The following is a 24,605-nucleotide window of genomic DNA, read 5'->3' on the forward strand; positions in this document are numbered from 1 at the left end:
CTGTTTGGAACAAAACTTTTGAAGCTCAAGAGGAAGAAAGGCTATTAAACCAAGTGAGGAAAAAATAAACCAGTGTATGTTGTTTACTTATTTTTATCATCTAAATGTTCCTGTCCCTTTAATGACTGGTAACCAATTTGAGGGACTTGCAGTGCATCAGTTTCTCACTGAGAAAGAAATTATCCACGTATACTCAGGATATTTTCTAGCATAATGTATTTGTTTACAAAATGCATTCAAGTTTTTACCTTAAAAAGAGATGGCAAAAAAGCAGTAAAACTACAAACAGTCATTTCAACTTGCAGTTCTTGCTAAGACGCTATACTGAGTTCAGCTCTGAAGACATGAAAACAGCTGCTTTTGACTAAACCCTCTACTTGCTCTCATCACACTGTCGGTTACTGTGTCCTGCCTATCCTCTGTACATTCACTTCAGAAACTTTTTTACCTACATTTACTAAGCCTTGTTCTCCATATTAAGCATGGACCAGTCCTGGTGGTACTAGGCATTAACTCTTTCTATCTTTGTCTCACTTCACTTTTTGACTCCTTTTCTTATTTACATGGGGTCCAAGGTGCCCATGATTCTTCGCTGTTCTTTCTGATGATGATACGCGTTTGTTAGTCTTGGCGTTTCAATCCTTTTCTCTTCACACAGTCTTTCCATAGTATCCTAGGTCTTCCATGTCCTTTCTTCCTGTCCTCTTTCTCTTGTGCTTTCTTTGCTGGTCATTCTTCTCCCATTCTTATCCTCCATCCAGGCTATCTATCATTGAGAATCCAAAGTTCATCTTCCCCCTAAATTCTTCCATCCACACTTTCTAGCATTATCTATCTTACACTATACAAATGCTCTAGAAGAATGTCTAGAATGGATGTAGTTAATCAGTGCTGAATCCAGCTTAACCAGAAATATGGACAAGGACACTGATTTGCTACACATTTATCTGTTTGGAATAGATTTAATTGCATAGTGGTGGTAATGCTAGAATATATAGCTCTGAGTCCAGGAATAAAGAGTGTTCTGCAATTAAATATGGGGATGAAAGCAAGCGGTAGCACAGCCAAAGTTTCAGTGGTATTGGTCAGAAACAAGTTAGAATGGGCAACTATCCAAAATGTGCCAGGTCACATTAAAAAAAAAAAGAAAAGAAAAGTAGGTAGTATCCTTTGCTAGAGAAGATAGTGATTTTACAGCATGTCTACTCCAGCATATGTCAGTGAGTTCAGTGGAATTACAACTGATTTACTCTAGTATTCATGAAATCAAAATCAGACCCATTCAGATTTGCCTGTTTCAAGGAAGTGTGTTCTACCAGTACGTGTAACACCAAATTGGCTGCAATAAGGAGCATAAATCAGATGAAGCAGCATAGAAGGAAAGAAGAAGAGATATTAATTGTGGCTGTCAACAAGCTAAATATAGTCAAGGATGAAGTGTTTATAATGTTAGAATTGATTGAAGATTGTAAGGTCTTTTACTTTAAAAGAGATGCGGGAACTCACAAAAATTGCAGGATATTAACAGTGCTCATGAAAAATAAATCAAATTGAATTGTATTCCATGCTAAAAAGCTACTTACTTGATTAATTTTGATGCATCACCCATACTGGTAGAGTCATCTCCCATGCTGGTGTAATTCTGAGTAGTCCCACTGACATCAGCTAAGCTACACGAATTTGCACCAGCTAAGGATCTGGCCTATGTAGTAAATAAAACAGAGACAGTATGCAGACAAAAGGAAATCATCTCCCATACACATTTCTATTTTGGATTATGCCTCCACTTCAGTACTAAGTTTTATAAAAGAAGAAAAAAACTGGGCATAATTAAAGTCATTTTGAACACAGCAGAAGGAAAGGGTTAGCTGGAAATTCTGTTGTAACAGAATGCTAACAGATTAGGTCTAGGATTAGTGAGTACTATATACATTTGCACAAGATTAATCACATAGCAATATACTAGGTACACCAAGGAATGTTCTACTGACAGTCATACCAGAATTGAAAGCTGAATTACAGTTCCTACAAAAACTAAGAACAGAAAAACAAATGGCATAGTGGCACTTTTTAAAAGAAAAGAAAAGAAAACTAAAGAGCTTGTGAAGGTTGAGATGCTCATCCATAAACAAAGCAACTATTACTGACTACTATGCTTAGATCCAAATTATTCAGTTTCCATCATGTTCCAGTTTTTATCAGTCTCTATGGCCTCCATCATGGCGATATCTGAGCACATAAGATCAACTCGTATTGGCTGAAGAAGCAGTTATTTCACAAAGCTCAATTTGCCAGAGAGCAGAGGAAGGTTTCATGGAATGTCACATAGTTTCAGTACAGGAAATTTTCTAGTGAAAGGCATGAACACATTAAGCCTTAAAAAGTTTAACTAAAATTCCTGTTCCAATAGCTGATGTTGTCTCTCAGGCCTGGCTAACAACATATAGTAGAAATGTGATATCGGGATACACGTTGGAATATAGTGGAAATGTGATATCGGGATATACATCTGGAATTCACAGTAGCACTGCTCCAGGATTATCCCAGGCTGTAGTTATATTGTGGTAGTTTGTAAAGGAAGAGGTTTCATGGAGCTGGGACAATCAATTTGCACAGCTTTTCAGATAATGAAGGAAATTGTCATTAGATCCAGGTCATAGGAGGGTTTATTTGATTTGATTTTATAAGGACAAGGAGTTTCTCCATGTTGTTGTTTCTCTGGATGGACATGGGGCAGTTCTGCTCTGAGAGAGAAGGTCATTGACCTTCGTGTCAAACTCATTAACCAAGACACTCATGAGATGTGCTTACCATAGAATTTGTCATTGATTTTAAATAAACAAATTGACATGTAACAAGAGAGTCCCAGATTTAGGTAGCATACTGCAAAAGCTACTGCATTCAAAGCTCCTACATTCAGATATTACCTCGCTATCCCAGTCCCCTCTCACTCCCCCTCATCCCACCAAAAAATTTGCAGAGGATGTTGCTGATAGTAGTCATTTGACTTTCAAGTGGAAAAACTCTCCTAGAATGGAAGTAGCAATGGCAGGCACATTGTCATGCTGCATTTGCTTTCCAGATACCATAAAGAGCCAATGCTAGAAGAGCAGGGACAGTCTCTAGTCTCACCACTGCATATCTCAGCAGCCAGGAGAAAGAAATTGAGAGCTTCTACTGGCAGACATGGAACATCGCAGGGTTTGATCAAAATATTACATAGCAAATGGCCTGACAAGGGAAAGCATTTAAAGCTAAGTTGTGGCCATATGGCAGCAAAAGAATAAATTAGCTGAAGAATGTATCATTATCTTGATAGGGGAGAAAATAAAAATATTGCAAGAATTCTGAGAAAAATATTGGAGAGTCTTGCTGGGTTGGGTCCACATGGATGAGATGAACTGAAGTTTGGTTTGCAATGAACTAACCCTGCTGGTTTGCTTAGAAGTTCACTGTGGCTCCCACACCACCTCTCTATTAGATGTCTCAGCGAGGCCTGGTCACCACCCTTCCTGTCCTGCAGTTGGATGCTTACTCCATGGTCCGTCCTCTCTTCTGCAGACTATTGACTGTTGTTAAGTAGGGTTTCAGTCCGTCCACTCGAGAAGGGTCTTTGTGGGACAAGGATGGGAGGGATCCGCAACAGGGCAGTGGGGGAGATAAAATACTGACAAGTCCTGCTGTCAGCTGCCATGACTAAGTAGGGAGTGGTAATGCCCTAGTCTATGGGTGTTCACCGGCAATCATATGCTTGGAATTACAAGGCTTACCTCCATTGCTCCCATGTAGAGAGCTATGGGGCACTCCCTGCCCTCAGTTAATACTACAGCTGCAAGTAGTGGGAATGGTACTGTTTCCTGGTGCCTTTTGCCACCCATGTTGGGGGTCTGCCGCCTTGCTTCTGAGAGAGGTCCTGTTTAGAGGCCCCTTGTAGAATCGTCAGGTGTGACAGCTGCTATCTGATGCCCCCCTGCAATCACATGGGGGCAGTGTCAGAAGCCCCTGCATTGGCCGCCCATGCTTAATGATTGCACAGTAAGACAGCACACTGAATTAATATTTTGTATGTCAGGAGCTGAGACCACTCGTGGAGGGAAGCTGTACCCACAGCACCAACATTAGACAAGCTAGGGAAGAAACTGAGCCTGGATCCAATGTGACAGGACAAAGAGGATTATTTTCTTGTAGCTTACCTCAGCACCTATCTGGAGCTGGTCAGCCTGACAAACCAGAAAGCCATCACTGCAGCAGTGCTATCACTCTGCTCTTAGTCCAACCTGGCATCTGCAGGGACAGGCCATTGGTCGTGGGCTGCAGTTCAAGAGTGAAGAATTATAAACATCCCACGGAGTGGAAAGCAGAACATGGTGGCGACAAGTCCCGTGCATCTTTTGTTGAATGGTGTTATAGGACAGTTGGTACCAGGAGCCATGAACATGTTAAAAGAGACTATCAGAGACATGGTGGAGTAGTTGCTTTGGACTGTGGGCTCCTAGAAATACCGGGTAGTGCCCTGGCAGGATTATAACCTGAAAACTGTTAATAGACAGGAGCAACCACTCCTAATTCTGAAACGTCTGAACATGACACACACATGGTCCCTCTGTCACGTCACCCTACAGACATGCTGGCTTCCAGCAGGGATTTTGGGAGGAGACAGGATTCCACTACAGTTCCTCTCCCTAGTCAATAGGCAATGCTCTTCAAGCAAGCAGGCTTCATTTCCTCTTTCCCTCTCACTGCTGTCTGACCAGCTCTCAACAGGACATAGCTGGCTGAGAGCAGAGAAAGGGCTTAGGGAAGCAACACACTTGAAATTCAGCAGATTTATCAGCTGTGAGATCTTCAGAGGGCTACAGCTGTGGATTTTGTCACTGAAATCCTTTGAGTGCTGCTGCAAGTTGCTATTGTGTGAGATGAGCACAATCAAATAATTGTGTGTTAAAAGAGGAGTTATTAAAAAGGAAATAACTGCTGTGTTGTTATTTGGGTGAGGTATTTACACTGACTATGAGCACCTGCCACTGCTCTACAAGCACAGTCCACAAATTATGCAGGGTCCAAAATTGCCCCCTTTCAGCAAAGAAAAAAAAATCAGCTTAGGGTTCCTTTTTCTTGATTTCGCAGCCCACACCCTAGGTCCCCTCTCACGCTCTCTCACACAGCGCCTCCCACCTCTCTCATATACAGGGGAAGTAACAAGCTGTTTGCATCTGTGAAACAGCAGAATCCATCTAATTATTCCCTAGACCAGTTTGCTTTAGTGCAAACATGCCCAGCCTATGATCCTGACCTTACAAAGTGATACTGTCCATAGACACTTGGTTAAACTTTATCATTTTCACTTAAACAACTTGATTTCATTTTTTTTGTAAACAGAAGCCAAAAGATTTTAAGACCTCAGGGGCAACAATTCTTCCGTTCCTGAAGCAGTAGGGGTTGGAAGTCTACATGTCCCCTACATGGGAGTACGAACAGTGACACAGACATAGTCTGTGCGATGAATACTTTATCACTTATTTTACAGCTTGTCACACACATGAATATAATTTGTATTTGTTTCCGTTGTTTTTTCTCTGTTTGATGATATTTGTTGCTGAAATGGCACAATAATATGGCAAACCCCTTTATTAAACCAGGAAACAAAGTTGCTTAAAGATGATGAAACTTTCTATCGTACTTGTGGTTGTTATGATTAATCCCTTTTAGACGTTATTACCTCCTAAGAAACTGCTAAAAAATGTTAAAGATTGTAAAGTCAAGCCCTCAGAAGTTAGAAAATGCCAGAATTGAAGTTGCTTGTGCTACCTTAATTCAGCCCCCCGTGTATTTGCATGATAACACAGCCTGTAATTACTTGATCGCGTCACTATTCTTCTGCAGTACTCCTGCCTAGTGACAGTGGGGAATGTAGTGTTGAGTTGAACTCACAGAGTTGGTCCTCCAGTTACCAGATCAAAACAGATTACATGGAGAGGGAAGACATAGTCAGAATGAAAGGAAAAAAGATTTGAGCAGCTGTGTTTTGTTCCATCTGGAGGACAGAGGGATGAGAGTGAGGCAAACCAGGCAGCTGTGGGTTGTTGTCCATAATAATGATAGTGATAAATACTTGACACTTTTAGAGCACTTTCTATTCAAGAATTTCAAGGTGTGCCTTGCATTAATGAATTTGGCCTCATAACACTCCTGTGAGGTAGGTAAGCTTTTTCTTTTCCCATTTATCATAGGGAAACTGAGGTGTTGAGTTACTCGCCTAACATGAAAATGATCACAAGTCACTTTCTGGGATACCATTGGAGAAAGGCAGCAGTGCAGACAGGTTTTCTTTTAGATTTAGATGGAAGGGGTGAGAGCTGCATCATGGACACTGGGAGTATGCAGCAGGCAAGGAAAAGGAAGGAGGAGATTAAAGAAACTGTCACCCCCCAAATTCAGTTCTCATACTTCTTAAAGAAGTCCCAAAACAGCATGATATTTATGCACATCCGTAACATTCAGTTCCATTGAAATAACTGAGACGACCCCCCTCCCCTCCCCATGCTTAAAGTTAAGCATATGCTCTTGCTGAATCAGGGTCAAATTTTATAAGACCTTGCATTCTTTGCTTCATAAAATACTAAATTAAGCATTAGCTAAGGCATATTGATCTATGTTAGATGGATTGTGGAGAAGTGGATTTGAGGAGAGGCTGAGGGAACTAGGCTTGTTTAGTCTGCAAAAGGGAAGAATGAGGGGGGATTTGATAGCAGCCTTTAACTACCTGAAAGGGGGTTCCAGGGAGGATGGAGCTAGGCTGTTCTCAGTGGTGGTAGATGACAGAACTAGGAGCAACGGTCTCAAGTTGCAGTGGGGAAGGTCTAGGTTGGATATTAGGAAAAAGTTTTTCACTAGGAGGGTGATGAAGCACTGTAATGGGTTACCTAGGGAGGTGGTGGAATCTCCATCCTTAGAGGTTTTTAAGGCCCAGCTTGACAAAGCCCTGGCTGCGATGATTTAGCTGAGGTTAGTCCTGCTTTGAGCAGGAGGTTGGACTAGATGACCTCCTGAGGTCCCTTCCAACTCTAATTTTCTATGATTCTATAAGTGTCCATTGATTTACTGTAAGTCGCAATAACGCAAGTTTAGCAACATGAATGAACCCCTTGGATGAGATGTATTGTAACAAGAGAAACTGTGTGAGGCTTTTACTTTTAATCAGCTCTTAAAAGAAGTCCTGTTGCTCAGAACAAGATGATGATAATAGATAGTTTTTTGTTGTCTGTTTGTTTTTTGCATTATTTGCTTCATTTAGCTGATTCTGTTGCCATGTTCAGTCATTTGCCCTGACTCTCCATTGCCATGAAACTTCTACAGTCATTTACACTAATGCAAAATCAAAGTGATAGTGCTTTACACTCATTTTTCACTGGTGTAAATAACTGCACAAGCTCAACAGAGAATGAGGTCCATTGACCTAACATTCAATTATACACTCATTTACAGGTCCCTGCAAATACAGAAGATGGAAATCCAGCACATTTATTGCTAAAGACTGGAGTAATGTGTTTGGTTTGTTTAAATTTAGTAGTATTATGCTGGTTGAAAGGAAAAGGAAAGTTTGGCCTGTGTAGCAATTAAAATCTGATTTCCCTCTGCACTGTAACCATACAAAACTGAAACCAATATCAGGTGTTGCAAGTATGTGCTATGCATTTAATATTTAGTTTGATTCTGTGTACTTGGGGCCAGAATTTTCAAAAGATCACAGCACCCATCAATGAGTCCAGATTTTCAAAAGACTCAGCTCTCAGTTAAAACTGCATGTGGAATGCGGAATGATTTTGAAAATCTGGGCCATAGGTGCTACATTGGGAGCTGCTGACTGCTGTGCCCTTTGAAAGTGTGGCCCTAAGCCTGTAGGCACATGTCACTAAACACAGTGGAACAGCAATAAAGGATATTTTGCCATTATTACCAAGCTTTGAACTGGCTTCCAGCTAATGACCCAGATAATCTTGACTTGAAATTATATAATTGAGATCGAAGACTGTCCAGGGTTTCTAGTTGATACACAGTATCTGCATCCATATGCTTTTGACTATGGTCATTGAGCCAAAATATAGAAGATTAAATCTCTCATTTTCATTATCAAACTGCCCCCATTTCCCCAATACAAAAGTGACATTTCAATTTTACACAGTCCAACTCTTCTTAAATCATCTGTACAAAAACTTCAGATCTTGATTGATGATGGATGAGCTATTTTCTCCTAATGCACCCGGTTCTCATTACCCTTTAAAGACATAGCTTATTAATAATGGACCTGAAGTGTTTTCCCAGTGGGTCATCAGCAATCCACTGTGCTAGTAGCTCAGAAGACTTTGGGAGCAGGCATGAAATTTCCAGGCCAAAGCCATTCTGGAGGTGATGTATTCAGCTTCCTAGATGCAATATGACAGGGTTATAAAGAATAATACGGTATATGACAACAGATTGGTGGGTGATAATGGGGGAGATGTGGCAATGTCAGCATCCAGAGAGGTGGTAACAACTGTAATGGATACTGACCTTGAAAATTAAGGACAGCCAGCCTCAGTCTGGAATATCTAATTTGTACGTGTAGGAAACATCTTGCATGATATACTTACTGTAAAACAGAGCTTTTGTTTGGTTTCCAGAGAAAAGTCTTACAAGGTATAAGAGGCCTTCAGTTTTCTTTCTGAAATTCAGATGTGCAATCAGTCTTCTGTCTCATTACAGTGGATGTAACCTTGAGCCCTGTTAAATACTTACCCTTCCTTAAAAATGAAATGCTAACAGAAACATAGTATCTCTCTCTCTCTCTTGTCCTGCCCTGCCCTGCCTTGCCCTCTGGTTTGATAAATCCCAAAGTAGAACTTTGATTTTTAATCTGGAGTAGCAATATCAGTTGTGGATCCAATGGAGAAAATCTTTAGAAACAGATTCAGCTGTCAGAAAGGCACATACTGAAATAGGAGTGAAAATGGTCAGAGTGGCTTGCACTTAAGGATACCTTACAGGATCTGAAAATACCTTTTCAACTTAATCTGCACAGGAAATGTGGAGAGGTAGAACATTAGTGATTATGCTGTAGACAGGAAATTTGTGACTGTAAGGAGAAGAGCCTTGCTGGTGTTGCTTTAATACATGTGTAAGGAGAGAGGTCACTGCCCCAGAGATCTTGCAGTCTAAAAAATTTGCAGACAAAGATAGGGAAAGGGATGCAACAAAAGCCTATCTTTTCCTTCCCCTACTGTTTTTTTTCCCCTATTATATTGTTCATATGTGCTTTTAAGGAGTTTTTTCCTTCATATGTCTGCCTTATTCTGCAATGAAGTCATAATCCTGGTTGCTAACATCACAACTGCCATTCTATGGCAAAGATTAAAGCTGGTCAAACTGTTTATTAAAAATAATATGTGATGGATTTACCCACTTTATGTAGTTAGCAAACAAGTTATAAACTAACCCTGATGTTCTCATCTGTTAATTTTCTATAAATATTCTCTGCCTGGTAAGAATGAGACATTTTTGCCCTATGTATAATCTGTGAACCCTTGTTTGCTTTAGCTGTGAGTTACTACGGTTGTGTGGTAGTTTATCTAAGTCACATGGTAAAGGTTCTGCTCCATTATTGACTGCTTGAAACTTTTTATATAGCAGATGTTATGGATTGCTCATTTCTGGTCTGAAATTCTGGATGAATAATTAAAATATTAGAGATTCACAAATATTTATTTTTCTCAAACAACTGGCAGCTCTTCAAATAATGAATACAATGACCCCATGAGTCACACCAAATTGAACGTGGGGCTTTATTTTAAGAAAATATTTGCGTGACAGGATTTTATTTATTTTTTGTAGCAGCCGAGTAGCTTTAGTAATGATAAAGATTTTGCATTCAGTTCAGAATCAAGTGACAATAGCATGTGGGGCGGGAGCTGTTTTCTGCTCTAAGAACCTATTTGCAGCCTTTATGCTGGAGGGTGTTCGTTCTTAGAGCCAAATCCGAGGGCAGATTTTCAAAAACATCTAATGGACCCAATAGAATTTGTGCTCCAGAATCCTTTATCCCCCTTTGTAAATCTCCCCTGATGGAAAGCGTAGAGCTGACTTTTACCCAAAGAACTGGGTATTTCAGGCAGAGTTGTACCTGCTATATGAGATAGGAATGCAATGACTAGACACTAATAACTTTCCAAATTTACAAAAATGATTTTAAAAGCAGACAGGACAAAAGCTAAAAATGATTATATTTAAGTAAGTGATATTTAAATTACATTCCCATTGTGAACATCTCTTTCCAGTGCTTCTTGTACAGAGATTAGCTCCTATCTGCACAGCTAAAGAGCATAAAATGCACTAAGGGAGTTGTCATTCCATTTCCCATTCTAATCTCCCAGAAAGAGTTCGGCAAAAAGAAACTTTAGGTGTTTCGTATGAAGAAAAAAAGTCTGTCTGTCTCTCTCTCTCTTGGTGTCTACCTTTCTCTGCCAACTTGTCTTCAGAATATGTGATCTCTGCCTTATTCCTTTTGTTTATTGTTTTAACATTACGTCTTTCTTTCAGTGCTGTAAATTAAAATTAGATGATGACTTTAGGATGATGAGTTGTTATACTGTAACTCTATTGTATATTGATTATATTTGTGCTTCATTTACGTAACGTACCCTGATCTTTCCAAGTATTGCTCCTGGTAAAAGAGAGCAGCAAGAAGCACATCATATTGGGGCCAGATGCCTAAGCCAAGGTAAATCAAATGTGGCTCCACTGGAGTCAATGGAGTTGGGCTGATTTGCACCAGCTGAGGAACTGGCTCAAGAGGAGAAAGATGAGAGCAAACTGAAGAGGGATAATAAGAGGAGGAGGAGTGAGTTTGTATTCAACAGAAGGGAAAGAGGGAGAGCAAAAGTATTTGTAGAAAAATACTTAACCTACGAACTTGCATTAGCTTTCTTAGCTGTAACGGCCAGATTCTGAGATCCTATCTCCAGTTTACTAGTGCCTTACTCCATGAGTGACCCGGTTAACTTCAGTGAGATAATCCTTGGACAGAGGGACAATATAATGGGAAATAAGGGTATCTGGATTGGGCTCTAACAAAGGCCAGGGCAGATAATGCAATGCTTATTATTGAAATAGTCAGAGAATTTTTCATGTTTACCTTGAGTTAACATTAGTGAAAGCTTGTGATTTATCGTAGTTACAGTAAAGGGAACTGATTCTTAAACTCTTACTCACAACTGTCCCACTCTGCAAGTAGCCCTATTGAAACTAGTGGAACTACTTATAGTACAGTGCTACTGAGTGTATCGGAACATGCAGAAGTTTCCCATCATGCAAACTAACACAATTTTTATAAGCATTGTCAAGTGAGTGCATATATAAGTAAATTATGCCTTTGGCAGGTGTAAAGATATATCAATTGATAGCAACACTATTTAAAACCCATTTGTAAATGTTTAGAAGGAGATGAAGATAGATCTTCAATTCAATGTATGTCTGACAATTTTTTTGGATCAGGATTTGGGACAGAGTGGATTTGCTAATCCTGTGTTGATGGAACAAAAAGGAAAAATGGTTGCTAATCATGTTTTCAAATGTCCTTCTAAATCCTGCTTTTCTTTTGGGGCAGAATTGCTAACAGATGCTGTGTGGGATATGTCAGGGATCATAAGAATATCATACAGACAGATCAGTAGTATACCTCTAATCTGGATTCATTTCTGTGCAAAATAATTATTATTGTCTCCATTTTAAGCCCTTTTTCAGTGGGAAAGACAAGCTTTTAAACCACAGGTTTCCTAGAAATAAATGTCAATACCAGTAACTGATTAATGTAATGGAAGAAGGCATTTGCACATGATCCCTTATTTAATACATTATTTTAAGGAAGCTGTCTCCTTTATATGCTGTAGTATGAAAATCCTAATATTCTTAGTGAAAAATACAGTGTCCTTATTCCTTATTGTTTGTAGATGTTAATATTCCCTTGAGAAGTTTTTAAAGATTTGCTCTGGATCTGTAGACTACAAATAACCTTAATCATCATCAGAGTAGTCAAGATTTACTTTTAATGTCTCCTTAAGAAGGATGACATTCCTGGCAGCAATAGCACCCCTTAATATCATTCTAAGATGCCATTAGAAAGTAACCTTCACATTTTCTTTGCTAGGACTTGCATCTGTGACACTGAATGGCTCATGGGGTTTTACCTTCACAGCTCTTTAACTTTAAGAGAGTCACGTTGCTAAAAGTTTGTCCAGTGTTTTGAAAATACTGGGGTCAGGCTCAAACAAGAAAGGAAACAGTGGACCCAACAGGATTTCTAGAAGGTAAAAAGAGATTGTTTTGAAAAGAAATCCTGTGGCTGCTTCTACCTAGAGTAGCATAGCTTGCTCTATTGAGATTTGAGCAATCAGATCTTTAAGGAGATAGGGAAATAAGGAATGCTTAAAAAAAAAACAAAAAACAACAATATAAGCATTACCACAGAAATTACATAATGATTGAATACTAGAAACTTTCCAAATTTGCAAAAATTATTTTAGAAGCACATGGGACAAAAAGTAAAAAAGATTTATATATAAAGTAAGTTATACTTAAAGTACATCTTCATTGTGAACGTCACTTTCTAATGCTTCTTGTACAGGGATTAGCTCCTATCTGTATAGTTAAAGAGCATAAAATGCAGTAAGTGAGCTTTCATTCTATTTCCTATTCTAATCTTCCAGAAAGAGTTCAGGAAAAAGGAATTTCAGATGTTTCATAAGGGGTGGGAAGGGAAAGTCTGTCCAGTGGTTTTGTCTGCCTTTTTCTGCCTGATTGTCTGCTTAGTCAAGGACCTCTGTTTTCCTCTTGCTTTCATTGCTATAAATTAAAATTCTTATGCTCAAGGAAACATGCCAACTGTCAGTGTTAAAGCCCCTAAGGTGAGATGCTCACTCCTACTCCGGCCCCTTGATGACAGGTGAAAAGACTGGAGCAAAAGGAACTCTAAGGTGGGGGAGGATTCTGGACCCCATCAAAAGCCCTGGCATACGTGGTATCTTCACGAATAAGACAGCTTCTCCCGGTTGTCTGTTACTCCAAGGACTTCTTTACCCTCTCACTGCCCAGCCCCAAAAGCAGCCCATTTAGGATAATGCAAAGATGTTTTAAGGCCATCTGAGCCCTTTCTTGGCTTGTACTGTGAGTTCTGTGCTGTACTACTTGGAGGCACAGCACCAAATATCACTTCTCCACTTTTCCATAATGGATCTTCTGTGTATTTTGGATAAAAGTCTTATTGTCTTGTTCTGAAAAAGAACCAAGCAGGAGATGCAGAATCTTTTACTGAACCAGTTTCAATTATAAAACACAATTCTGGGAGCTTGACAGGTGACTTTTTCTAATGACCACTCTCCTAGAGAAGAGACTTCCATCAAGGGAATGCAAAATATTTTGGGGGAATATAATTAATGGTGTTTACTGAGCTTTTTTCATGGAAAAATTTGACAGAAGTGGGGGGGAAAATTTTTTTCATCTAAATTCTCCATGGAAAATTTCTATTTTTTTCACCGGAAATTCAAAAACCAAAATGTTTTGTCTAGAAACTGAAATATTTTGGTTGCAAATGCTGTCACCATGCCTTATGGAAGCTGTATCCCAGGTGCCTCATGCTTCTGGTCTCTTCTTTAGGCCAGGCTCCCTGGTAAGACTACAATTCTCACGGTGCACCATGGCCTCCCCTCTTAGTGAGAGTTGGCAATGTGTCATGGGAGTCCCTGGTTATGGTGCATCATAGGAGATGATGTCCTCTTGGGGAGCAAAGCCCATAGAGAGAATGGGGAGAAGAGGCAACTGAACTGCAATTCCCAAATTGAAATATTTCTGGTTTTGGGGGGGTGGGTTTAATGAGACATTGAAGCAAGCACTTTTCACAAAAAAAACCAAAACCCTTTAGTCAAAAAACCCAGTTTTCCGTCATAAAACAGTGTAGATGGAAAATAATTAATTGCTGATAATCAGGAATTAAATATATTGTTGAGAAGACATGCACTGAAAAGCCTCAGATTATTGGAAAGAATCTGTTTGTTACTCCCGTGATAACATATGGCCCAATCCTAATACTCTATGTCCACTCCCCTGTGTACACCCGCTGTGCTAAGAGTTGCAAGGGTGGTAGTGGTATAGGTCAGGAGAATTCTCAGCTGCCTGATTAAAAACAAAGGAGCTATGTCTGGGGTCCAGAACCTGGCCCATAAGACCAAAGTGCGGTACACAAACACACAACTTTTCTCCACTATTGTATTTCAGGTGCATGAGAGAATGTGATCTTTATCATGGAAGACTCTAGAGGATTTAACCTAATAGTTTGCAAGTTGTGCATAGAACCAACTCTTATCAGTAGAGAATAGAACGAAAATAACCTTTCTGTATGGCAGCGTAATTATAGAAAATGCTTTTCAGTGATCATGACACTTGCACCAAATTCAACCAATCCTAAATGAGAGAATTTCTATCTTCCTACTGTCTGTAAAACCATATAGTTAATATGCTATTAATTGCATTTACAGCATGGAATTTTGTGTGTCTGATTCAGAATAGACGAGCATACCATTTCATTATCTTATTCAACAAAATATTGGACATTTTCTCTCCCCACTCAATAAATAAGGAGTAAATTCCTGATTAGACTAGGACAGCTGGCATTCCCTCTAACTCATCTGGAGTCTATCGAATCCCTTTGTCTGACTGGTGTGAAAAGCTTGCACTGTAATCTGTGGCTATCTTCATCAGGACTCTTGTGTGTGTAAATAGATGGTTTCAGTTTTCACATTCTGCTAGCTACTTGCCCTTCAATTTTTAGTGTTACATGGGATTTTAGCCATAACATTCACATTTAAACTCAATGTCCCTTCCACGCCCTAAGAAGCTGTGGTAAATTTAATCACTTGTACATCTCAATGCTGAAGAGTTTTTCTTCTTCTTTGACACAGAAATACTGAATGGAGGGGTATACGTTGGCCAGAACAAGTTTCTTTGCTACGCCGACACCATTCATTGGCAGGATATTGTGCGTAACCCACGGCCTTCCAATTTCACGTTGGTTCCAACAAATGGCAGCTCAGGATGTAAGTATTAGTTTTATTTCCAACCTTGTAGTCAGCACATCATAACATAATATGAATACAATTCCATGTGTTCCATGGATCCTGCTTTAGAAGACTGTATTTGCAAATTCTCCCTCCTTACTATGCGTTCTTTAAAAATTCATTGACTCCTGCTGAAAAACATTTTGTCTAGAACTGATCCTTCTTACATGTGTATTTTCTGTATTTTTTCTTTCCCATTTATTACTGGATATGCTGGTATGATGTCAGGATCTGTATTGTTAGGATTTCTTTCCTGCTCATTCTCTTCCTTAAGTCACAATCCTCTGTTTGTGACATCATTAGTTGCTGTAGTAATTATGTTACAAACACAGGGTTATTATTACTTTAGATGAGAAATGAACGGGTTTCTTGTATAACCTTAGCAATAAAAAGGGCACATGGGGGGGGAGGGGGGAGATACAGTGTAACCAAGTGTTTTTAAACACAATGTTTCCCTCTCTCCCAGACTTTGAGCATATATAGAATTGTACTAACCAGTTGATATATTCCTCCACCACTGAGGAATCATTAATCAATAATATTTTGGTATGAAAAAGGAACATATTTCTCAATACAACTATTATTCCCCCAAGGTATAGAAATTATATGAAACCTAATGTACAGAGGTGGTCATGGAACAGTACGTCTAGGGTGCAAATGCTACCTAATGGGGTAAATTACCTTCATAATGGAGTATGCCCTGGGTAGGCTGTCATCTGCAGGGTGAGAGTCTGGGACCTCTGGATGAAAATGCAGGAGACCTGGCAGTATCAGCATTTGCTGAAGGTCTGAGGGTCAGGCTGGAGCACATGTATTGCTGCAGGCATTCTGTGCATAGGGATGGGCTACTGTATCTTAGGCGGTCTCCCAGGCTATCTAAGTTATGCTGATACATAAGACTCATCAACCTCTGCAGCAGTTCCCAACTGGATGGGAGCAAAGGTGACTTAAAGGTAGAAATGCAGAACAAAACTGCACCCTGGGTAAGGGCCATAGGATTTGTGCCCATGTTCATAAAGAAGAATCCATTTGAACATATGTACTTGTTCTTTTCAATGTAATAGCTTATATAGTGCTGACCGTGAGATGGCCTTCCCCTGTCTATCTTCTCTCCCAACTGGGGAAAAAAAAAAAAAAGAATGCAACTGCTTGAAACACAGGGATCAAGTCTCATAGTCAGTTGTGAGCGTTCATTTCCTCCAGGAGTCTGTCAGATTTCATTGTTCCTGCATCTTCAGACTGAGGAGCTGATCAACAGCTTCTGCCTTCCAGTAGGTACTTTTATTTGTCTCTGATTTATATAGCTACAGTAGTGGCACTTAAGAAGTTCATTCCATTTTGTTATAGAATTCCCCACTGATCTTCCCCATTTTAAGTATAAGGAATCAAATCAGTATAACCTTTTGAAATAGAAAGAACCTCTTAAGGGTGACCCACTGCAGCAAGTGGCAGAATTTATCTTGTGTTATGATTTTAATGTTTTCTTTTTTTGATTTTTTCAAGGCAAATGCAAAAAAACAAAACGAAAAACCCAACAACAATGCAATGAATGAGACTTTTATGAATATGGGCACAAATCCTACGGCCCTTACCCAGGGTGCAGTTTTGTTCTGCATTTCTACCTTTTTCAGCACTCCCACTGACGTTAATGAGACTTTTACTATTGACGTCAGTTAAGCCAATGCCAAGCTCTTATGGAAATCTCATCCTAAATTAATGAACCAATCGTTATTACTAACCTCAGGACAAAAGAATGAAAATATACAGGTCTATTGCTTCATGTATTTAACTTCTGTTTTCTTTACTTTTGACATTTTAACACAGGAAAGGGAGAACACAACCATAGAATGAATGTATGTTAGTTACAAATGTAATCCAAACAATGTTGTTTTAGTAATGAAATGCATGAGACATGTTATATCACAGCTTCTTAAATACGTCCATGTAAGAACAAATTTTTCTCCATTTCTGGCCCATGTAGAGTTTCTTGTATTTTTCAAAAACATAAAATTTCATGTACAACAAATACAGATTCTATCCAAATAAATACACAGGATTAATATAAATATCTGATATATCTTGGAAAACTAAGCCACTTCTATCTACAACATTGTACAAAGATAGAAAATTAAACCCCCTACTATATTATACAAATGGCTAAAATGAGACAAAATGTACTGAGGCTTGGGTAGGCAGAGAAAATGACAGCTTCTTAAAACTTGTTGAAATACTGTTCAGGTTCCACATGCAAGTGTCACCATTTTAAAATACCTTCAGTTAAGTAGTTGTATACAAAAAAGCCTTCAAATTATATCACTCAAAAAAATTGGGAACCTCATTACCATCTGTCAAGAGTTAGGGGAAAGTGAATGTTACCTTGGTGCTTTACAAAAGACTTAAGACAAGTTGTTTGTGCTGATACTGAAAGGATTTGGTAAAATGAGTTTAACATTGAATTACAACCTTCAGAATGGAAGTCTGTACAAAAGTGCACAAGATAAGGCATCTGCGCCTCACCTTTAGCTCCGATGTCACTCTTATGCACTGAGTAACATGGACCCCAGCCAGACCAACCTGAGGTGCGCTATCCCAATCAAATGTATGCTGAGTATGAAGGAAAGACTTAATTCCCTTTTATTTTATTTTTTTAAAACATAGATTCTGTGGATGTATTTTGATGATATGTTTATGGATACCAAATTGTTATACTGTTTTATGTGAATTTGTCTGAAACTTCAGGTGCCTTAGAATGTTGGAAATGACACAAACCTTTGCTAAGTGCATATAGGAAGTTTGTAAATTAAGTTAATTGGGAGCTCTGGAAACATGTTAAGTAGAAGAGGTGACCCAGATAGAAACCTATGGGACTCTACATGTTACAGCACCTGGGAAGGAAGGGGTGGTTCCCTTTACTAACCTAAACTATCTGTTACAGAGTGAGGAAAAAGCACACAGGGCAGCCATTTACTCTTTACTCTTTTACTCCTTTGAGCCATTACTCATTTACTCCTGCAGGATCCCACAGGCATGACAACAAAGCCTCATCGTCAATGCTGATATAGCAGAGGCTGTTGTTAGAGGCAAAGTCTGTGTGGACGTGTTATCTGTCTCCATTGTCATGAAATCGTCAGCTATTGAGAGCAGCATTGTCTATATAGTGTGCTGTGCTGATATCTAAAACTAGACGGGAGGAATGGAAGGCAGCTGCAGTAATATAATTTGAGTGGTTACTCCTACGCGACCTTCTCAGTACTCTTCTTCAGAGAGGGCGTACTAGACTGTAGGTGATAATTAGCAAGGCTCTGCGTGCCAAGTGTTTGGCCAGGTCTCTGCATATTTAAGGGCTGGTAGCGTCCTGTCTGCCGACAGTGAGGTGTTATCAAGTCTCATCGAACACGAAACCTCCCCACTGGTCCTCATCAGCCATGGGTCCAGCTTGAGACAAGGATCTCACAATTATGGGCTTTGGCCACCCCACCTACTGCTCCCAAGTTCCTGAATCTACCTAAATTCTCACTGAGCTGAACAGATGGAACTCAGACAGGGTAACTCATTTATAATCTCCTGGCCTGACCCTGCATCCACATGCACACGTACAGAGCACAGCCACAGTCCACGTTCCCCATCCGACTTTCTCATTCCTGACTCCCAGTGCTGCTCTCCACCCCGGCTGAGTGGACCAGCACAATCGTACCTCTACAGGGGATCATTTCACTTGGAATCCTCCCCTGCTGCTCCAACGCACACTCACTGGAGTAAGATTAAGGGAGAGAGCTGAGTGAAATTAAAATGCTCTGAAGTGATACCACTGCCAAGCTGCGTCATTTGTTTCACTCACTGTAGCTGCTCCACTGCCATGACTCCCAATTTCCATTGTATTATGACAAAGCTGAATTTGTCCCATGGATTCTAGGAATTACCCTCTTCTGAGTTTCTTCCCTGCAGCCTGGGCAATGACACTCATAATTATATCAGTGCTAAGAAGCTGCCTGAAAAGACCAAACTAGTTTAACCAGTCTGCTATAAATAAATACTAAGTGCAGCTGCTGCTTTTATTTCTTAAATGCATTCTACAAACAGCATCATGTTCTGACCAAATGCTTGGAGAAAAAGTCTTATTTGAAGCTTTTTAATTACATGGTTGGTACTGTTCTTAAGAAGAATGGTAGCTGCCAGCAGGACACTCACTATGCATCACTGAAATGTAAAAAACGAATACTGCAAGAGTGGACCAAGCCGTCTTCACTGCTCTGGGTCTAAGGATGTATATCCTTGTCCTGCATTCTGACTTTTACACTAAAATAATAGTTTTTACCAAAAATTTACCATTTTCATTATTTTTTTCCTTCACAATATATTTTTATCTGAAACTTTATAAAATTATGATTATTTAAAACATATTCTTCAATTTTAGCTAACCCTATGCCAACATTTTTTCAAACCTGAGCGCCTAAAGGATGAGATTTTTCAAATGTGCCTAACTGACATAGGAGCACAAATCATATTGAATGCCACTGGAACCTATGTTCCTAAATTCATTTAAGCACTTCTGAAGATCTCACCCCTAAATCCCTGTGTAAAGCATTGGCCAAGTATACCTTTGTCTTCCTCTTGTGGCTGCAAGACATAAGAGGACATTAGGGTGTTATTGCATCTCGATAATGGATTTAGCTCTTGAATTCAAAGGGTAGAGGCCTATCCTTTAGCACTAGAGGTCATAGGTTCATGCCCTGATGACGACAAAATCAGGGAGTGAATGATTAGACACCTGAATCAGTGGCCTGATTTTTCTGAAATGTTGAATACCCAGAATTCTCAATGATTTCAGTGAGAGCTCAGCTCTTCTGAAAATCAGGCCGCTGTGTGGTACAGGTATTTAAATATGCTTAATGATCTGCTGGGTTGGGTTGTTAGCTAGAACTATACCAGGAAAGGCCTCCCTTTTTTCTCTCTTTCATGTCTCTCTATTCCATGTGGAACAGAAAGCCCTTCACCACTAACTTCCATCTTTGCTGGTCCTCTGCTGCTGCCCTAGTTTCTGCCCATGTTGTTCCGACAGCTTTCAGTTCTGCTTCTGTTGTGTGTTTGCATGTTATCCTTGGCACACCGCATCTCTTCTTGCCTTGGAGGGATCCAGCAGCTCTCCCATCATCATAGTAGCGTCTTCACTGAAGAGCTACAGCAGTGAATCTGCATCAGTGCAACTGATCTGCAACAGTGTTTTAAATGTAGACCTGCCCTTAGTTTGTTCCACCTGTTGTACTTATTGAACTTACAAGGCTCCCGAGACGTAAAATATCAGACTTCTTCCATGTCAGTCCCAGAAAGTGTTATTGGTGTTTCTTGTTTTGTGTTGACTCTCATGGTTTTAGTTTTCTCTCTGTTGATTTTCAATCCTGCTAATTGAGCATAGGCCTGGAGATCGAATTTGTTTTGGCAAGCATGTCTCTGAATATGGGATAGCAAATTTGATGTCATCTGCAAAATCAAGGTCCTCTGACCTGTGTGAAAGTTCACGGTATGCCCCTTGGTTGTTCTATGGTCTTGCTCATTACCCAATCTGCTACCAGTAAAAAGATTATCGGTGATATAACACCTCATTGTCTTATACCTGTAGTAACCTCAAATGGTTTAGTCAGTTCTCTGTTATGTAGTACTTGACATGTCATATTTTCATTGAACCTCTGAATTATGTTAACTAATTTCTGAGTGATTCCACCATGGTGCAGCAATTTCCATAAAACTCTTCTATCCACTGTATCAAAGGCTTTTTTGAAATCTGTAAAATTCATCTACAGAGGTGACTGCTATTCGTTTGACCAGTCTGTGATGATACATAGGGTTGCTATTTGATCTATGTATGTTTTGTCCTTTATAAACCCTGCCTGTTCTTGTCATAACCTTGAATCTGCCACTTTCTTTATTCTGTCTAAAATAATACATATAAATACCTTACTTGGCACGGACAGCAATTGAATACCCCTACAACTTTTATACTGACTGAGATCTCCTTTCTTTGGCAGCTTCGCTATATTCCTATTTTTCCACTTGTTTTTATTTTTTCTTCTTCACATGTCTTTTGTAAGATGATTATCAAAATTTCTACTGCGTTCTTCAAGTCTGACTTAAGAATTGCTGTTGCAATATTATCCAGAACTGGTGTCTTTCCAAATTTTTAACAGCTAACCGCTCTCTCTACTTCTACTCTGGTGATAGGTTCCAGTTCGATGTCCAGATCTTTTCTTTCCTGAATATATGGGGGGTTGACCACTGTCTCACTACTCAGTAGTTAATTAAAGTACTGCCTATATGTGTTTAATTGTTCTGTTGTCTTCATTGTTAAATTACACTCATTGTCTTGAGCTGGTCAGCTGGATTTGTTTTTCTGCCTGACAACTGTTGAATGATATTGTACAATGTCTTCATGTCATTTTTGTGCTGCAGCAATCTATGCATTTTGTTATCGTTTTGCCTATAAATTTGCATATGTCTTTCCTAGCCCCAGGGAGCCCTAGCTCCATATACATTATGCAAAGTAAGTAATTTTGCAGGATTTGACACAAAACTAGGTTAAACTTAGAAATTTAGAGTGGACAGAGCTTTGCTCTGAGATTTTGAATATGTTTAAGGAAAGCCTGAAGGGTCCAAAGTATTTGATTAATATAATAGTACATAGCAAATGGCAAATTCAAGTAAATCAATACTCCATTTAAAATACTGAAACTATCTGGATGCATATTCATAATGGAGTCACTGGCTTTTTAGAAAGATTAAAATTACTTTCAATTTTAATATTTTTTGAAAACTTGTAATGTTATAATAAATTATTCAGGAAAACTCCCCTATACAGGACAGCACTTCAGCATGAGCTTAACTTAAACTGAAGTTACTGAAGCAGATGCTAAAGTACTGTCTTGACCTGAGGTTCATGGGCTTGATTGAAATCTTATTGAAGTCAATGAAAGAATTTCAGTGGAAGTCAGTGGGCTTTAAATCAGGCCCCAAATTAGTTGTGAAATAATCAAATTTTGGCAAAAGGTTTTTCAAGCTGATGGACTGTAACTATATCTTCAGTGGTTTATTGTACATAATGTTATGCTATTCTGTCAATGCTTATCTACAGTAGCATCTGATAATGCACTTCATGTAACAAAGTAGAAGGAACAACATGGAGCTAAAGCAGTATATTTGTACATTGTTTTATAGATTAGAAAAAAGATTATTCCTTATCTTCTTGTATTTTGATCTGATAGATCTATGTCGCATTAAAGGGAAAAAATTAGATTAAAAATTCTTCCTGCTTTCTAATAATACCATTTTAGATTATTCAGAGATTTGTGGATTTAAAGGCTGGAAGGGACTGTTATCTCATGAAGTCTGAATTCCTCTATATCACATACCATTAAAGTTCATCCTGTTAACCCTGTATTGAATCTAAAACGTGTGTTTGACTAAAGCATCTTTTAGAAAGGCATCTGGTTTTGATTTGAAGACACCAAGAGATGGAGAATCCACCATCTCCCTTGGTAGTTTATTCCTTTGGATAATCACCTTCACTATTTTTATTTTTTTGCCTTCTTTCTAATTTAAATAGGTCTGGCTTTAACTTTCAGTCATTGATCCTTGTTGTTCCTATTTCTACAAGATTAAAAAGCCCTTCAGTACCCAGTATTGTCTTTCCCTGAAGGTACTTATACAATGTAATCAAGTCACCTCTTGATCTTCTTTTTGATAAGCTAAACAGACTGAGTTCCATAAGACTCTGTGTATGGCATTTTAACCAGCCCTTGAATAACATTTGTGGCTGTTCTTTGCACCCTCTTCAGTGTTTCAACATCTATTTTAAAATATGGTCACCAGAACTATACGCAGTATTCTAATATTGGTCTCACCAATGCTGTATACTGAGGTAAAATCACCTCCCGACTCCTGTTTATACTTCACTCTTTATATCTCCAATGATTGCATTATCCCTTTTCGCCACAGCATTATGCTATGAGCTCACATTCAGTGGTTTGTCTGCTGTGACCCCTAAATCCTTTCCAGAGTTACTATTTTCCACAGTACAGTTCCCCCATTCTATAAGTTTGGCCTGCATTCTTTGTACCTAGATATATGACCGTTCATTGGGCTATATGACAATGCATTTTGTGTGAATGAGCCCAGGTTACCAAGTGATGCAAATCACTTTGTAAGACTGCCCTGTCTTCATCCTTATTTACCACTCCACCAGCCTTTCTGTTATCTGCACATTTTATATTTACTTCCAGATCATAGAATCATAGAATCATAGAATATTAGAGTTGGAAGGGACCTCAGGAGGTCATCTAGTCCAACCCCCTGCTCAAAGCAGGACTAACCTCAGCTATATCATCCCAACCAGGGCTTTGTCAAGCCTCAGCTTAAAAACCTCTAAGGATGGAGATTCCACCACCTCCCTAGGTAACCCATTCCAGTGCTTCACCACCCTCTTAGTAAAAAACTTTTTCCTAATGTCCAACCTAGACCTCTGCCACCACCGAGAACAGCCTAGCCCCCTCTTCCCTGGAACCCCCTTTCAGGTAGTTAAAGGCCGCTATCAAATCCCCCCTCATTCTTCTCTTTTGCAGACTAAACAAGCCCAGTTCCCTCAGCCTCTCCTCATAAGTCCTGTGCTCCAGCCCCCTAATCATTTTGGTTGCCCTCCGCTGGACTCTCTCCAACTTGTCCACATCCTTTTTGTAGTGGGGGGCCCAAAACTGGACACAATATTCTAAATGCGACCTCACCAATGCCGAATAGAGGGGAATAATCACTTCCCGTGACCTGCTGGCAATGCCCCTCCTAATGCAGCCCAATATGCCATTAGCCTTCTTGACAACCAGGGCACACTGCTGACTCATATCCAGCTTTTTATTCACCGTTACCCCCTGGTCCTTTTCTGCAGAGCTGCTGCCGAGCTCGTCGGTCCCCAGTCTATAGCTGTGAATGGGATTCTTCCTTCCTAAGTGGAGGACTCTGCACTTGTCCTTGTTGAACCTCATTAGATTTCTTTTGGCCCAATCCTCCAGTTTGTTTAGGTCACTCTGTATCCTATCCCTACCTTGCAGGGTATCTACCACTCCCCCCAGCTTAGTGTCGTCCGCAAACTTGCTGAGGGTGCAATCTACCCCATCCTCCAGATCATTAATAAAGATGTTGAACAAAACCGGCCCCAGGACCGACCCCTGGGGCACTCCGCTTGTGACCGGTTGCCAGCTAGACATGGAGCCATTGATCACTACTCGTTGAGCCCTATGCTCTAGCCAGTTCTCTATCCATTTTATAGTCCATTCATCCAACCCATACTTCTTTAACTTGCTGATAAGAATACTGTATGAGACAGTATCAAAAGCTTTGCTAAAGTCAAGGTATATCACATCCACCGCCTTCCCTACATCCACAGAGCCAGTCACCTCATCATAGAAAGCAATCAGGTTGGTCAGG

The 24,605-nt window shown here is 39.7% G+C and overlaps 1 protein-coding gene across 10 annotated transcripts in view; it reads left to right on the forward strand.

The window, feature by feature from the left end:
* Positions 1–24,605, forward strand: part of ERBB4 (erb-b2 receptor tyrosine kinase 4) — an 885,692-nt gene that overhangs the window by 597,250 nt on the left and 263,837 nt on the right. For all 10 annotated transcript variants that reach the window (XM_067548716.1, XM_067548717.1, XM_067548721.1 and 7 more), the window contains one exon: positions 14,985–15,119. In XM_067548716.1, coding sequence (XP_067404817.1) covers positions 14,985–15,119 — 135 coding nt within the window. The remainder of the gene's footprint in view (positions 1–14,984; positions 15,120–24,605) is intronic.

This window comes from Emydura macquarii, unplaced genomic scaffold (assembly GCF_026122565.2).
Source record: "Emydura macquarii macquarii isolate MOO-44397 ecotype Brisbane River unplaced genomic scaffold, CSIRO-AGI_Emac_v2 contig_1253, whole genome shotgun sequence".
Taxonomy (NCBI): Eukaryota; Metazoa; Chordata; order Testudines; family Chelidae; genus Emydura; species Emydura macquarii.